At 33.4% G+C, this 16,430-nt stretch overlaps 1 protein-coding gene across 1 annotated transcript in view; it reads left to right on the forward strand.

Moving 5' to 3' along the window:
• Nucleotides 1–6,048: 6,048 nt before the first annotated feature.
• Nucleotides 6,049–16,430, forward strand: part of LOC148618900 (uncharacterized) — a 34,081-nt gene continuing 23,699 nt past the window's right edge. The window contains exons 1-4 of the mRNA XM_088578256.1: nucleotides 6,049–6,191; nucleotides 11,214–11,398; nucleotides 12,123–12,222; nucleotides 14,248–14,278. Of these exons, the coding sequence (XP_088434382.1) occupies nucleotides 11,233–11,398; nucleotides 12,123–12,222; nucleotides 14,248–14,278 (297 nt within the window). The 5' untranslated portion in view covers nucleotides 6,049–6,191; nucleotides 11,214–11,232. The remainder of the gene's footprint in view (nucleotides 6,192–11,213; nucleotides 11,399–12,122; nucleotides 12,223–14,247; nucleotides 14,279–16,430) is intronic.

Genomic DNA, 16,430 nt, shown 5'->3' on the forward strand with positions numbered 1-16,430 from the left:
CACACACAAATAAATAAAAACAACAACAACAAAAAAGAGCAAAAAATATTAGATGGGAAAATAATTCACAAAATTTGAAATAATTTAGCATACAGTCGTGGAAGCATACTCTGCATGGTCCGTTCAATATTTATCGAAGTACTGGGCCGGTACATGCAATTCCCTCTCTTAATCAAAATATTTTTCATCAGCAAAAAAAAAAAATAATAAATAAATAAATAAATAAATAAAAATAATAAGTAAACACATAAACTACAGGTCCAGTTAATTGTCAAAACAGAAAAGTTAATTGCTCAGCAAAATATTTAAAAACCGTCCAGTTGTTGTTGAGATGAAGAAGTGGGCGGGCGTAAGTAGACCCGTTTCATGATAAATTGTATATTTCAAGTACAAGTTTTGTGTGAGGTTTTGTCGCAAGTACATTTACTCCAAATCTTTGTTTTTGTTATAAAGGCCATTGTTTTTATTATTTAACTCATGTAATCATTCGAACATAAAGTCTTGCAGTCTGAAATCACTGAAATTTTTTCATTTTTTAGTTTTTATTTCTTTTGCAGTTTGCAGCCCCGTGCAGGTCCGGGTGTCAAAAGAATAGGCCTGCAGCAGCGCTAGGCTTGTCGTAAAAGGCGACTAAATAGTGCTCCGAAACTCAGCCGGAGGCTAGGCGCTCTGCCCACGGAGCAACTGGGATGCGTGCCCCAGGTGGTGGAATGGGGTACCCCTGGCGTGTTACATGCTGGGGTTGTCAGGCAATAATACGGAAAACCTGACCGTAAACCATAGCGGTGCACCGTGTTGGGAAAGATGCCATGTTCCTCGCACGTTAAAGAACCCTGCTGTGGTATTCGATAGGAGTAGGAACCTTTGCGCTCCGCCACAATAGGCTAAATTGCCCGACCCTTCCCATCCCTCCCTTTCATCTTGTGGCAATCAAAATTTTTCGACCCTTTTATCCTTGTGTCCCATCCCTTTTTTTCATTTCAACATCATTTTATCATCCATTTCATGTTCATCGCCTGAATATAGCTGAAATATTGCTGCTCGGGCGTTAAACCCCAACAATCAATCAATCAATCAATTTTCCGGTTTGTAATGATTAAAATATATTTATCGAGAACTGATGGTTGTAGTTTACAAAGGTAATTCTGTTTTAACATTGCTTTCCATTTTAAATCATGAACTGTTTTGGTTGAATTTAGTAGTTATTTATCTTTGATTGTCAATTGGCATTTTTATTCATTAACTTCAGCTCATTGTTAAATGTTTATGTAATCCAATATATATTTCTCATGACAAATATACTTTTTGCAAAACACAGAAACCATTTACATATTAAGTCTGTAATTGAAACAAAACCAGATGGCGAAGTCCTTAGATATCTCATATAAATTGTTTGTTTTCGAGAACAGGCGTTGGATTTGCTGAATAACTATCTAAATAGTGAAACATGGTATGAAAAAAAAATCACCATTTTGATGGTTTAATTTGGCTACTTTCGCCATCAGAATCAAGGAAAACAGACAAGATTTTCCATATCATGCTGGCCCATTGAGTTACAATGTAACTGGAATGCACTGAAAAAGAACATTTCAAGGGCAGATAACTCTGTCAAAAACCTCATAGTTTCGCATTGAATTTAAAGACGCAAGTCACCTGATCGCAATTCTGTTTCCCGATTGGCCAAATACTGATTACTTAGTGGCGTTCGAAAAAACTGTATCGAAAATTAAAATTGCATGCCATATGTTATTTCCCGATTGAAATGTAAACAATTATAAGTAAAAGGAACAAATTTTAGTGCGTGGTCCGGCTTTATTTTTAAAGATAGATTTTTTTTAATTTTTATATTCCAATTCAGTATTATTTGACATACGTGTACCACTGCCTTTTTATTTTATTATTACTTGTTGTTTTGTACTATAAATAATATGGCAGTTTTCATGATGATTGTCTGAAATTTTGAAGGTATACGTTTTTACAGTTTGTTTGATGTTATAATCTACAAGTTCGTTGTTGCTGTTTATTTTCACATGTTTCATTGAATAGATTCAATTACCATTAACTTTATTTTAGTATTAAAACTATTTTTATACCAAGACAGATCTACCTACCTAAAATCTATTGAAAAAAGTTAAATGAGACAACATACCTGCTTTACTTTTCCTGTATTTTGTTGTTGATTTTTTTTTCTTTTTTTTAACAATTTGATGTTAAAAAAGTTCCTGCACATATATAATTCTAAAAAAATCTTTATACCGAGCTGTAAGAGAATGTAAAAAATATCTATGTTCCCAGTAAACATTTGTCCTTAAATACAATGCTTTATCACTTCCCTAAAAAACAAAACAAAAAACGGTGAAATGTATTCCAAATTTTTGGGCTTATCTCCCAGTCAGCCATTTCCGTTACAATTCATTATAAGAAAGTTCTGCAAGATATATATCTTTAGTATAAATATTGAAGACGTTGTTGTTAACAGCCAAAATATCGTCCACATATCTAAAGGTGTTATTAAATGTTAATTGGAAGGGATCTTTATTTATTCTAGCCATAAATTGTGATCGTAACAATACAGGAAGAGGTCCGTAATCAGTGGTGCACAATTAGTCCCCATGGGAATTCTAATAACAAGACGATAAACGGTATCGCCAAAACGAGTGAAAATGTTGCCTAACAGGAATTTGACTGCCGTAAGCATATAATAAAAAGTCAAATTTACGTAATTTTTATTTATTTATTTATTTATTTGGTTTCTAAAAATGATCTTAAGGGCTTCGAACAAACATATTTACTTCCCGATTTATCAAAGGACCATTTGATAAGATATTCGAATTTTTGTTTAATGAGATTATGTGGAATTGTTGGAATGTAGGTGAATTCGTAATTCATATTTGTAGAACTACTTCAATTAACAACAATATTATTTGCAGCTTTGACAACAGGAATAAAAACAAATTCCTTGGCGAGTTCAATCACTTGTGTTTTATTCAGGAAATACGACTTTTATGTTTGTTATTAGGAGTAAAATGATCTTCAAAGTGTTTTTTTTTTCAGCTATCAACTATCTTCATAACTGTTTTGAAGAAAGAATCGTATGCTTTCATGTCTACTTCCTTACGCTTTATCATTTATATATATGCTATAAGAATAGAGTAACTCCCGGATGATGTTAGACATTTATTCCAATTGATAGTGGCCGGATAATGATACTTAGGTTTCCGAAGAAATAACCTGTTATAACATGGAACTTGAGACTAAAGATATATTTTGGGTTACTGCAAATTTAGGATATTGGTGTACTTTCCATAATGTTCAGATCTTTGCATAATTCACTATTAGTCGTTTTTTTCATATTTACGAAATGCAAGCCATTTTAGCATTTCTTCAAAGGGGCGTAACCCACTAACACCCGACAACCTGGCGGTCTCGTTGGGATAAATGAAAACAGTTAAACAGTTTTCTTGGAAACTTAAACTATTTTCACTTTGGTACTTAGCACCTGAATGGTTTGAAATAAGTTATTTAAAAGTATCCGCGGCTCTAATAAATTGAATATTTGAATTTGAAGTATGTTGCCGTCCAATGCATACTCCAGCAGTGCTAGAGGTTGTCTGGCTAGCTATTTCCTGAGTTGGTGCCATCCTACTCCAGCAGTGTTAGAGGTTGTCTGGCAAGCTATTTCCTGACTTGGTGCCACCCTAACCTCTAGCATTGGACATGTTGAAAGCCACCGCAAATGCTAATTAGCTAAACATGTTTAAAACAACTCATACGTTATGCCAGAGCTTGCCGAAACTACGCAGACATTTTGTATCGCGCTAGAACTCTAACAAATAGGCTTTTGGAACAGGGTTGTGTTGCTACAAGATTGAAGTCATCACTACAGAAGTTTTATGGTCGTCATCATGAACTCGTGGATCGTTATGGTGTATCCATCTGCACCATGAAAACTGATTTATTCAACGGGTCATAGTTTTCCTTTCCTCGTTTGTCTACCCCGGATTTGACTTTTTATGAGCAACTCGGTGGGTGTTTCTAGAAAAGCAGGGGACGCTTACCCTAGTGGTGCACCTGGTCCATGCTCCCAGTTTTTAGTGGAGTCCGAGTTGCTCATTTGCTTTTGTTACTTTGTGTGATTTTAGTTACTTTGTGTTCTTTGTTTTGTATGTCTGTTTTCCATGTCTAGTCTTTGTCCCTGGATTATATTTTTTTGATTACTGCTGTAACCTTGGTTCCCTTGATTGCTCTTAAAATACTTCGTCTTTTATTTATATAAGAAAGGTTTAACCTACCGAAAATTAAGCGACAAAAATCCTAATTTTTTGTAAAATACCTAGAAAACATTTGTAATGAAGACAACTATCAAAATGAACAGCCGTTTTAAATTATGTCACTAATTTTACGGAATACAATAAATTTTTGACAAAACGAACTTTAAATTGGTAAAGGCAATTAGTTGGTTAATTTGATATGTTGGTTTCGCAAATTTTTAAATCCGTAATTTTATCAATCGGAATTACACGTTCCAAAAGCTAAAAACCAAATGTGAAGTTCATTTACACTGCTTTTACAAAGGATTTCCACGATTGCTGGATTTTCTAATCAGGTAGGTCATATGTTTTTCTTCAGTTTGTCCAACTTCTCCCATGTTATGGTACAGAAACTGTATAAAATGTTACTATAATTGTACTGTTGTACTATAATTCTGCCGTTTTCAAAGAACGTCGGAACGAGCGGTATGCCATATGGCGCTCAGAAGTAAGAGGTTGGGGAATGAAGAACGGAATTCCAACCTCTTACGTTGTAGAAGTATTGCTGTCCATTGCTCCGATTTGACAGTAAACCTGTCTGTCGGAAGACAAATTTGTAGAAAGTTACTCCTGTTTGCTTAAAATCTTTTAAAAAAAACGAATCTAAAGTCGGGATTGTGAAAAAGACATAAGCAGTTATGGTTTCCTTAACTTTATGGCCATTCAAAATACCCACTGATACTTTCCTTGTCGCTTCGAGACAAAAAAAAACCACTCATTTAAAAACGTTTACGCGATGATTTAACGGCTGTGAGGTTGAAATCAATAATATTAACACAAAAATTACCGTATTTGTCATTTAAGGCTAGAAACCACTAATTCCACTTTCCATAGGCTTCTATGCTAATTTCACAATATTCAATGGCTTCTCTGGACTTTACCTTAACTTTAACCTGCAGAGGACTATATATCAGCATGATTCTACATATGTCAGCTGACAATCCTCAGAATGGCATGTGGGGTTAGCAGACTTGCAGTGCAGTACTGGTCACCGGAAGTGAAGTGTCTATAAATAGCATGGGAAATCCCAGTGTTTTCACAAGATAGGGGTATATTTAGAAATCATTATGGAGATTAGGTCACATCACAAGAAGCAAAATGCACCTATAAAATGTACAGAAATGTTTTTCCTTTCAGAAACTGTTTAAATTTTTTTAATTAGATGAGAACTTTTTTCACAGCACTATGAGGAACAGGGGTAATTTCTGCGTAGGACTATTTTTGCGTACGTTCCAAATGCTCATTGGTTGAATTGGTGGTCTGTAACCTAAATATTAGGAAAGAAATAATTCCTTCCGGGGTAGATTTGTACTCATTTTAACATGGGTTTGGCTTTTATATAAATTTCTCATTTAACACCTCGCTGTCCCTCGGTACGGCATTAAAAATTCGATTATTTAACACCGAGCGACAACGAGATGTTAAATGCAAACCCCATGTTAAAATGAGTACAAATCTACCCACTCCACAAATTTTTTTCTAAAATATATATACACCACAGTTCATGAAGACAAATATGAATGAAATTGTTTTCGCTAGAGTCTCATCATCTATACAAAACCTATTCGTCTATTTAACGAATCTCATCTTGAAGACTAGTATACATGTATAGCATTATCTTGCCGAATTCGATTGTAAAATGTTGTTATTGTTGTTAATTTATATGTCGGTTCTTAGCGTTATCTTAAAATATATCCAGTTTAGATCCGATCCGCAAAATGAATTTCCCGTTTCACACAACGAGATTTCACGAGATGGATTTTCCGGGATGACGCCATATGCAAGAATGGAAATGTTAACAGAAAAACGAATTATAATTTGAAATTCATGACAATTCTTCGTTAAATGTTAATGACAGATACCCAGTTGTGGAATAATCAGGTAATTTTACTAAAATCAGAAGCGCAGAAGTCAAACAACCATATTCGTTTGTTGCACCCTACCACGTTGTCCTTCATGTTCACCCCTTTTCTCCACATTATTGCATACATGCCAACCCTACCGCTTTAGGCGGTAGTCTACCGATTTTCTGGTGTTTCTACTGCCAACCGACTTCAGAAAATTTTCTAACGATTTCAAAAATAGTTACCGATTACTTTTTTTCATCTTTAATAATTCACCTCTACGTTATGCCTATGGTCGCGTCCATAATGTGATGACTTTGCCATTACTGAGGGACTTTAACAAAGGGGAGTGAAACGCATGTTTGACATAGTATATATCCCAACCTTTTAATACATATGCACAAATTAAAAAAGTTTAATGGGGTGCTAGATTTTGAACTTGGGGAAAATCCCTGATAAAATACAAATAGAGAGGTGGGGGTTGAAGCTCCAGAAATGTAAGTCCAAGTTATGAAGTGTTATACAATACTTTCAAGTCCTCATGAAGCGATAAATTCCCCTTCATAAAGGCCTCGCGTAAAGGAAACATGTATGCCTTTTGTGAATATTATCGGACAGACTTAAGAACGAACCATGCTGGGCTAGGGGACCTCAACAAACACAGCAGAAGACGTCACTTCTTCAAAATAAATTTCTACTGTTAAACAGTTCTTATATTTTGCCCTTTTTTATTTCAAAAATATGCCCAGCAGGATGCAGCATTTTTCTTCATTCAGTTAGAAATAATCAGGCAGATGGGCAAATATTATGTACAAAATAGTAAGTTTTCATTCCTCTTATCAAGTGTCTTTTATCCTCCAAAATGTGTCCAGGATGCAGCATTTTGCTTCCAGGATAAGAAAAATTTTCTGGACGAGCAGACCCCCCCCTTACCACTTTTGGTTCCAAAAAGTTGGCATGTATGTTATTGAAGTAAAATTTCAAGTGATACGTGTAGTTCGGCAGTGCGTGAAACCTTGTATTCCATAGGTGAGGGTAGTATACTAAATTACCCTTGGCCTTGTGTCCATCTTGTACAATTTTTTCTGTCACACTTTTCCAAGCAACTACTGTCTACTATCACTCAGTATCAGTATCACAGTGGCTTGAAATTTCAACACGTTCTTCTATGTATGTCACATGGTGGGATAAATTTTCGGGAAAATTTGACAACAAAGGACTTATTTTCCTTATATCGTGATTGAAATTTGGGGTACCAGATTTCTTGTTTCATAAAGTTTTATCTGCTCATTGAATCGGCAAATAACTTTCAATTTTAACTTGGTTAAATTTCATTTCACATGCAGGGCTGTCAAGTTTTCAAGACTCAAAGCATAAAATTTGGCAAAAATTAGAGATCTAAGGAAAATGTTGCCAAATCAGACCTCTCAAAACTTGACACGGTCATTACATTCAAACTGACAGCTTGAAAGTTTACATCAAATTGATTATCTTTTTCATATCTAGGGCATGCTTTACATTTGTACCCTATAAATTTTCTAGATACACAGGTTTGTCTGTATTCAGTGAGAATTTTGTGGTAAAGTTCAGGTCATACTTGTTGAAAGGTTATGATGAACCTTGAACTATCGAAGTTGATGATTGGTTAAAGAAAATATTTGTAGCCAGTCAAGACAGTTGGTTCATATAGTTATTGGGAAGAAGCTGAAGTTACCTGAGTAGTGTCACACCTGTTGTACTGAATGAATAAATATGAAATTAAACTTATCGTTATGACATATCTTTTCTGGCCATACAAAGTATGTGGACATATATTTTTAGTTTTGTTTACTTTTATTGCTACACATTGAGACAGACAGTGGCTGCTCTGGCTCCCAAAAATCTCGCCAGAAAAATAGCTGCCAATTTTTTTCACAAATTTTAGAAAATTACAAAATGTTTGCCCAAAATTATTTAAATTTTTAAAAATAGGACAGTATTAAGACCACTGATGAGTTATCTTTGTAAATTCATCAAAATAAACCATTCATTCAAGACATACTTTAGAGTTAAATTTAAAGCAAAGTAACATGGTGTGGTGCCATGACCTTTTTCAGGATGCCATACCCCTTTTCCAACACGCCAAATGGCCTTTTCGGTCGCAAAAATGTGCATCTGTTAGAAATTTAGCCCTCTTGAAACCACATAACTTTACCACCATTTTTGTTCTTCACAATACACGATTTTTAGGTAAATTTGAGACAAAATCCAATTGTCCCATGTGAAAACCCCCATGGGGATTTTCAGAAGTTGGCAGGTATGTGACTTTCTCAAATTAAATTTTAGTTCAGATAAAAAGGTTTTAATTCAGATGTGTCATTGATTTTTAAAATTGTATAACAATTTTTAAACAAATAAGTGTGTCCTAAAAATTGTGATAAAAAGTGCCCTTTGGAAAAAAAATACCATGCCCTTTTCTAATCCTAGATTTAACACTATATATGTATCCAAGATTCACTCTTGATGCATGTATAAAGCAGGTTTTTAGCTCTAGTCTTAGTCAGGATCTAATCATAAGTCACTTTTCATATGCAAAATAATAAAGTACTACTCCAGAAACAGGTCTTATTTCTATCAAGGACTTTATATTACTATGCTCATATAAATGTAGTCCCTGATTTTAAAACATGTTGACCTTTGTCCTTTGCGGTCTAATTAAATTTATCTTAAAGTATAATATGATTTTTTATTTATAAATTTTCAACAAACTTGATTCTATTTTCAAGTGATAAAATTTCAAGCAATCTACCTTAGACCATTGTGTCCCTTTTTAATTATCCCTTGTTCTCTTATACTCCAGCCTGATATCTGAATATTATGACTTAAGTGCATTCAATACTTCCTTAGTTCGATTTTGGGACTCCTTATTCTATTTGTTCACCGATTTTCTCGCCAAAAAAGCCAAAAAAATGTCATCCATTTTCTTTCATCAATTCAAGCATTATGGAGTGTTATAGACACTTCCTGAAGGGATTGTTATTAATTAGATTTGATTTGTTTTGTTATAAGGTAGATATGTTTCTGAATATATCATATGGTTTAAATGGGTTGTGTAGCTTGTATGTAGCTACCTAATCACGGCCATGACTGTGTTTACCTTTGACCAGATGATGAGAGTTCTGATTGGCTCAATAATATATTAACATGTGATTGACACCTCCCATGAGGATATTGTGTGTCATGGTCACCTGGTCTAATTACCTTTGATCAGCTTCAGTTGTAAATTGGTTATGGTCAATAACACTTACCAGATGTCAACGCAAATGTTTAATTGGAGAGAATATCTGTTGCTGACAAACTTCCTGTCAATTTTAATATATAAAACCTAGAGGCCAAGAAAATCGCTGGTTATTTTTGTCTCCAGATCAAATAAAAAATTGCAAATGGCAACATTGGCGAAGCCGTGTGTGATCCCTGACAGATATTTCAGTCTCTGGCCTTAAATGCATTCTGAAAATGGTTTGAATCTTCTACAATTCATATTGTCTGGAATTTGTAGCGAATTATGGATGAGACTGATGACGACATTGTAGTTTACACTTGGACACCATCATTTCAAAACAAGAATTTCATGATTCTGTTAACTGATTGGCCATTCCTATCTTGGAAAAAGCTGTATCACTGAAGCTAGCAAATGTTTTACAAGTCTGGTTTTGCTCCTAATCACATTTACAATAATTATTAACAGTACAATTAAGGTGCACATAAGTTAATCAACGTATTTCTTTCTGACAATGGCGCTCAGAATCTTCAGTGGCACAGACTTATAATGAGGCTCTGTATAGGGAAACTTTTTTTCCCTGGAAAAGTGCCTATGTCCTTATTAAAACCAAATGGTGAAACAACATCTAAGTATTGTGTTTAACAGGAAGTAAAACATGCCCACACCTTGCATGCAGAAGATGTAATCTATTTAATATGGAAATATGATTTATATTTTATACATGCAAGTCAGTTTTAATACATTTGAACATAGTAATACTTGTGTCAGATTATCATCTATCCAAAATATAAATTAAGAAGACAAAAAATCTCAACTCTATCATGACCATAAAGTTTCACATGTTGGCACAATGTTGTGATAAGGGTACCCCCACTAGTACTGGAAGTTATTGGACAACACTCAAAATTGCTTACCACATGCCACATCTAATTAAAGCCACACTCCAATTTGAAATCGATCCATCCATTGGGAGCACAAATAATTAAGGCATAATTTGGACGGACTGACAAGATGATCCCAAAATACCACCTACATGTTGACAGGGGTTATAATTAATATTTATTTTTGTTATTTTACAAAAATGGGTAGCAGAAACCATGCTTATGACACTTCCATCCAAGTTAATTTTCTTCTCTTGAAGTTGGAAGAAATAAAAGTATTTTCTTAATTGAATGAATATTGGAAAATTATCATGTCAACATTGCTGATAAAACACTCAGGTTTTAGTAGGTTATAGTTGATTGATTATTGGAGTTTAACACCCGAGCAGCCATACTATCCACACTTCATAGGAATATATTGAGGTCAATGACACGTATAATACACAACTATCAGTGTACAATGGTGATTAAACAGAGGAATAAAAACGCACAGACCATTTCAAAAGCCCAGAAACTGCAAACATTGATGAATATTACACTGAATCCTGGCTGAAATATGAAATAAGGGATTTTCTTTCATAGAAAGGTCAGGAAATTACTTATAAATACACACGATGTAAAGAAGGTCAATAAACAAGATAAACACAATATATATTATTATTTATTGATAAAAGAACAATACAATGTGAAGGTCTATAACAATTATATACCAGATCAGAAATGTTGAACAGTGATATCCCTGGTTGATCCACAGTATCGTCGTCTTACCTGAACTCACACTTCCGGTAAAATCGTAATTTCGGTTATAAGAATAGCCCGGTTATTTGCATAATTTTTACTGGCAAATAGGCTATGCAATTAAGCGGAATCTACTGTATGTGAATGTTAAAAAGAGGTTCTTTTTTTTATTTTGTAGAAGTGACAAACACTCAGCCATGGCTTGTATACATTACAAGTTTAAAAACAGTCTGGATTTTGATTCCATAACATTCGATGGCTTGCACATATCTGTTCGGGACCTTAAGATGGCCATCATGCAGAGAAAAAAATTGAATGATACAGACATGGATCTGCTTATTATTAATGCACTCAATGCTAAAGGTATGATTTAGATGTATACTTGTTGACTGTGTTACTTTCCTATATTGAAGGAGAACTTAATATTTAACCTCTGGAGAAGTCAGACTTTTTTCAGCTACAATATCACCAGTTTGTGGCTTGGTGTCAGTCCTTTCCATCAAAATTTTCAATAATTAGCCTGAGATAAGAAAAGTACATTTCATATCACTAGCCCCAGACTTCGGACTAGTGGCTACAGGCTAGAACTGAGGTTTGACTAATAAAATTTGTTCCCTACTAAATTTTTGGTGTTTCTGCGTGTAGAATAAATAAATCAAGTTTCACTCTCTGGTTTTGTATCCTGTGACTTTGGTTTTTGGTATGAATTTTTATGTCAGTTCATGATAAAACTTCGGTAAACCTGTAGATTGTCCTGGTAAATTTTGAATGATGTACATGTATATCACAGATACAAATGTAGTTGATTGAGTTAAAAGGTTGATGTGAGACCTATTCATTTAGTTAAGTCAGAGGTTATTGTCAATTTTACTTACCTATTGATTTGGTAGAGGACTTTGTTAACTTTGTTCTGTTATAATTTACATGTTTAATGAGGTATATTAACTCCTGTTTTAAATTTTATACATTTATCTTAACATATAACTTGGAAAAGTTTAGTTTAAAACGGTTAACTTAGTTCTAAAAAATATCAACAACTTAAGTCTTAGAAATGTGCATAATTACTGATGATAAAATTGATTTGTAGCATATAAAGATGAAGAAGAGATGATTCCCAAGAATGCATCTGTTATTGTAGCTAGAATTCCTTTGTCTGATGCACCCAGGTCTAAAGGACCAAAGACTTTGTAAGTTTATTCAAAACTTGAGTACTTAATGAACAGTTCAAAATAACTTCTTCTAAATTGTTTACATATATTTAGATATGTTGTGATCATGATGTCGGTCATTCCTTCTTTTCCTCTGTCACATGAGTATCTACAACTCCTAAAACCCACTGGATGGATTTCTATGAAACTTTCAGTAAATGATTATTAGAAATAGATGTAACTTTGAGATTAAATGGGAGTGTAAGAAAATACATATCTGCATTCATCTCATGTGGGTGTAGATATATCTCTTTTGTGAGTTTACTCTTTCTGCAATCTTGTCTTATGAAATGACAGGACGATATAATCAAATTTCAGATATCCATCCATGATAGGCTGTTGCCAAGTGAGGCCAAAAAAATGTCTGTTTCGGGTCTCCCGACCTTAATACATTTTTTCTACAAAATTGACAAAATTGGTAATTTTCGCCAATTTCTGGTAAAACCGAAGGTACATTAAAAATCAGTCACAATAGTGTTTGAATAGGAGACTTATTTATGTCACATAAATCCAAGCGTAAATACAGTGTACTTATATTTTGTTCAAAATTCCTACAAAAAATAAGTGTGTTGTAATGGAAGACATGATTAATGGGTGTGTATGTTAAAAATTAAACTTTCTACCTAAAACCATACACTTTCATGACTTAAACATGATGCTATTTTACAAATATAGGCTCAACTTTAGTCCAGAAAAAATAAAATGAAAATGCCTACAGACCTACCCTATTTTTGGGAGGAATGTAACCCTAAACAGACATTTTTTTTAAATTTTTTTTTGCCTAAGTTAAGTTTGCATTGATAGATATTGATGAATGGAAGTTAGATGAATAAGAGTTAATGCTTTTTAGGTCCAAGGTCAAGGGTATTGTAATATGATTTAAGGCTATATCTATCAAGGATGAAGCTGTTACTACATAAATGCAATTGACTTAGTTGTTCATACACTGCTATGTTGTACTGTAGTCCGAATTTCCTCTGACCCTGCAGACCTCCTCTTTTTTATTTGGATATTGTTATGTTGGGTTGGGGTCAGAACGATGTGTAATACAAAAAGTTGGAGATTTGGGGGTACCACAGAGTACCGCCCTTCAACTGCTTGTAACGACTTTCAAGTTGAATTTCTGCATGTCACACCTGCCTAGTTCGATTCCGGAATCATTTTCCTGTATGCTGATACCAAATTTGCTACAAAAATTACATTCATTATTGAAGTTTCGATAATTGTCCACGAGAGACCCTGTTTTGTTGACGTTTTGAACCGTAATAAGAGTAGGTGGAGCTTGTTACCTTTTGGAACGGAACGGAGCAGAAACGATTTTTAAAACCATAATCTAACAGAATATTTCAAAATTCCGCTGAAAAATTATATGTCCGCTACCCTTCCGTTCCAAAAGTAAGAAGCTCCGCCTACTCTCTATTACGGTTCAAAATGTCAACAAAACAGGGTTTGGTGGAAAATTATCGAAACTTCAATAATAAATGTAATTTTTGTAGCAAATTTGGTATCAGCATACAGGAAAATGCTTCAACTTGAAAGTTGTTACAAGCAGTTGAAGGGCAGTACTCCGTGGTACCACTAATCTCCAACTCTTTGTATGCCACATCGTTCTGACCCCAACCCAACATATCAATATCCAAATAAAAAAGAGGACGGTTGCAGGGTCAGAGGAAATTTGGACTAGTTGTACTGCTGATATCTCAACCAATTTGAATATGTGAGAATTCCTATAAGACACACTGTGTGTCTGTGTTTAAACAATCACTTGCTAACTTCATATGTCATTTTCAATATCTGACACTTCCAACAAAATAGTTTTGAGCTTTTAAGAACTACTTTTATTTTTTTGGCAAAACAGGGAACCTTGAAATTAGTTTCATGTTAGTATATCTGAACATCTCAAAATATAAATTGAAATCACTCATATAATCACTCAGGTTACAATATAAAGACAATAAACTTTCTTTGGATATTTTTACAAATGATCTATATTTTATTTTTCAGGAATGCTTACCCAAAAGAAGATATTAAACCAGTATGTTATCAATTATTATGGGGGTATAGTATTAGCTATTCATGCCATTGGTGATGTGTATGATATGTCTCATTGTTTCTTTACATATATGTTGATATACAGATTAACTTGTCATTCCCATTGCCAGTTATCAATGTTCAATTTAATAGTAGTGCTATGATAACAATGGATTATGATGACATCATTGTTCATACTGTTATGACACACAGTTCATTTGCATGTTCTATGAAAAAGAGCAGGGATGTTACTCTGTTTATAATACAACACATGTAGGCTGTTTGCATGGTGCTGTATGGTAAAAACAAAAGATTTCAACATTGAACCATGGTCAGTCAAGTCTTTGTAAGGGCTGTGTATTAAATTCATTAGCTCTGTAATTTGGAAGTTGCTGTTTTAAATATGGTTCTGCTTAAAAACTCAAAATAATCAATGAAACAGTTTCTATGAGACCTTCTGAAAGATTTCCAATATAAAAAATATTTTGAATTAATAAATCCATAATTACTAATCATAAGGTTCTGTCTGATTTTAAGGCAAAGCTTCTCTTAAGAAAAGATAGGAAAAGTCATCTACTGTTTTACACTAAGTCACCTGTAATAAAACACTAAGTTTTCACATTATGAAAAATGAAATTTAGGGTACATGTACATTACTAGACAACTACCTGCTAAATATGTACCATTGCTCATATGAAATAGAACACTATGAAAATACATCATTTTACATCATACAGCACCCTCCAAATGGATATTATCATACATGTTGGTGAAATTCAAATAAAGTCATTGTAGTGGTGTCTCATAACAATGGGAAAATTAATGTTTTACTTTATAAGTTGTATATTAATGAATGAATGAATGCAGTCAATTTCATTTAGGTATAATGATAAATAGTGTGTGTGTGTATATATATATATGTGTTAAAAATTGTCTTATGTGTCTATGCCATATATATTTGTGTTAATTTTTAATATATGCCATGGTAGAAATAGATGTATTATAAATACAGGTATTAATGCATCCAAGACTATTTCTAGTGTAGATACAAAGGTTGAAACATATTTTTTGCACTTACCTTGATGTAAAACAACATCATTCATAGGAATATATTACAGTGTTCTAGGATTTTTTTTTATTTAATTTTAAGTCTGTGTGGGAAACTCAGAATTAAAATTAACTTGCCAACACGAAGAGTCTGTTTTGTGTCTCTTAAGTTTTGTACCTGCCATTGGGAATGTGGAACATAATGAAAGATATTTCCACACCCGAATTATATGTGCCCATTGTGATTGGAAAGTAGAATCCTAGAATGCTGAATTGTACAATTACTTAAAAATTCACAACATAATATATCTTACTGTTTATTGAAAGTTATGGACTGATTTGTATGTTCAAAGTTAAGTCAGGAATGAATTACTTGTGTATTACTTGGAACTCTAAAGCCATGGATGTGTTTTTTGGCGTGGAATGCTCAAGAAGAGCTATTTGTTGGTTGTCCTAAAGTATTTATTCATTGTCATGGTGTAATATAAGGCAAAACTAAGATTTAAGTAATGACAAGGAGTAAAGTGAATGTAATTATTATCTTCTTCAAATTTCTTAGCATATGGTTGTTATAACACAATGATCATTGTTGCACAACATTCATAAGGTGTTAATTTTTTTTTTATTAACTTGCATTAAGTCATAGTAGTAAAAGTGGTCTAGCAAGAATTTGGGATAGTTGGGCACAATTGTGCTTCACCAGAAATAAAAGCCCATACTTCGATCATTTTGGTTAAATATTAACTGTACTTATATTATGGACTTATAATTACTTATTTTTAAATTCAGATTGTATTTCATTTGTTTATAAATCAACATTAAGGTTTAAGTTAATATAGACAATGATAATTTTTGTTCCTATATAGCAGAGTGGAACAATTCCCATTGTTTTAGTCTGAGTGAATCACTGGTTTAAATGTAAGTTCATATTCAATGATGTGTTGTTATTATATATATATATATTTACATATATATAAATTTATACAATTGTTGTCAATACAAAAAGTGTTCAGTTTACATATGTTATATCTTCTATTGAGGATAATTGTTATTGTTTAGTCAGTGTTATTGAATCATTCATTTCATTGTAAGGATGTTAAGTTGTCTTT

This window comes from Perna viridis, chromosome 4 (genome assembly GCF_037379345.1).
Source record: "Perna viridis isolate PV_CMFRI_1.1 ecotype Kerala chromosome 4, ASM3737934v1, whole genome shotgun sequence".
NCBI classification, from domain to species: Eukaryota; Metazoa; Mollusca; class Bivalvia; order Mytilida; family Mytilidae; genus Perna; species Perna viridis.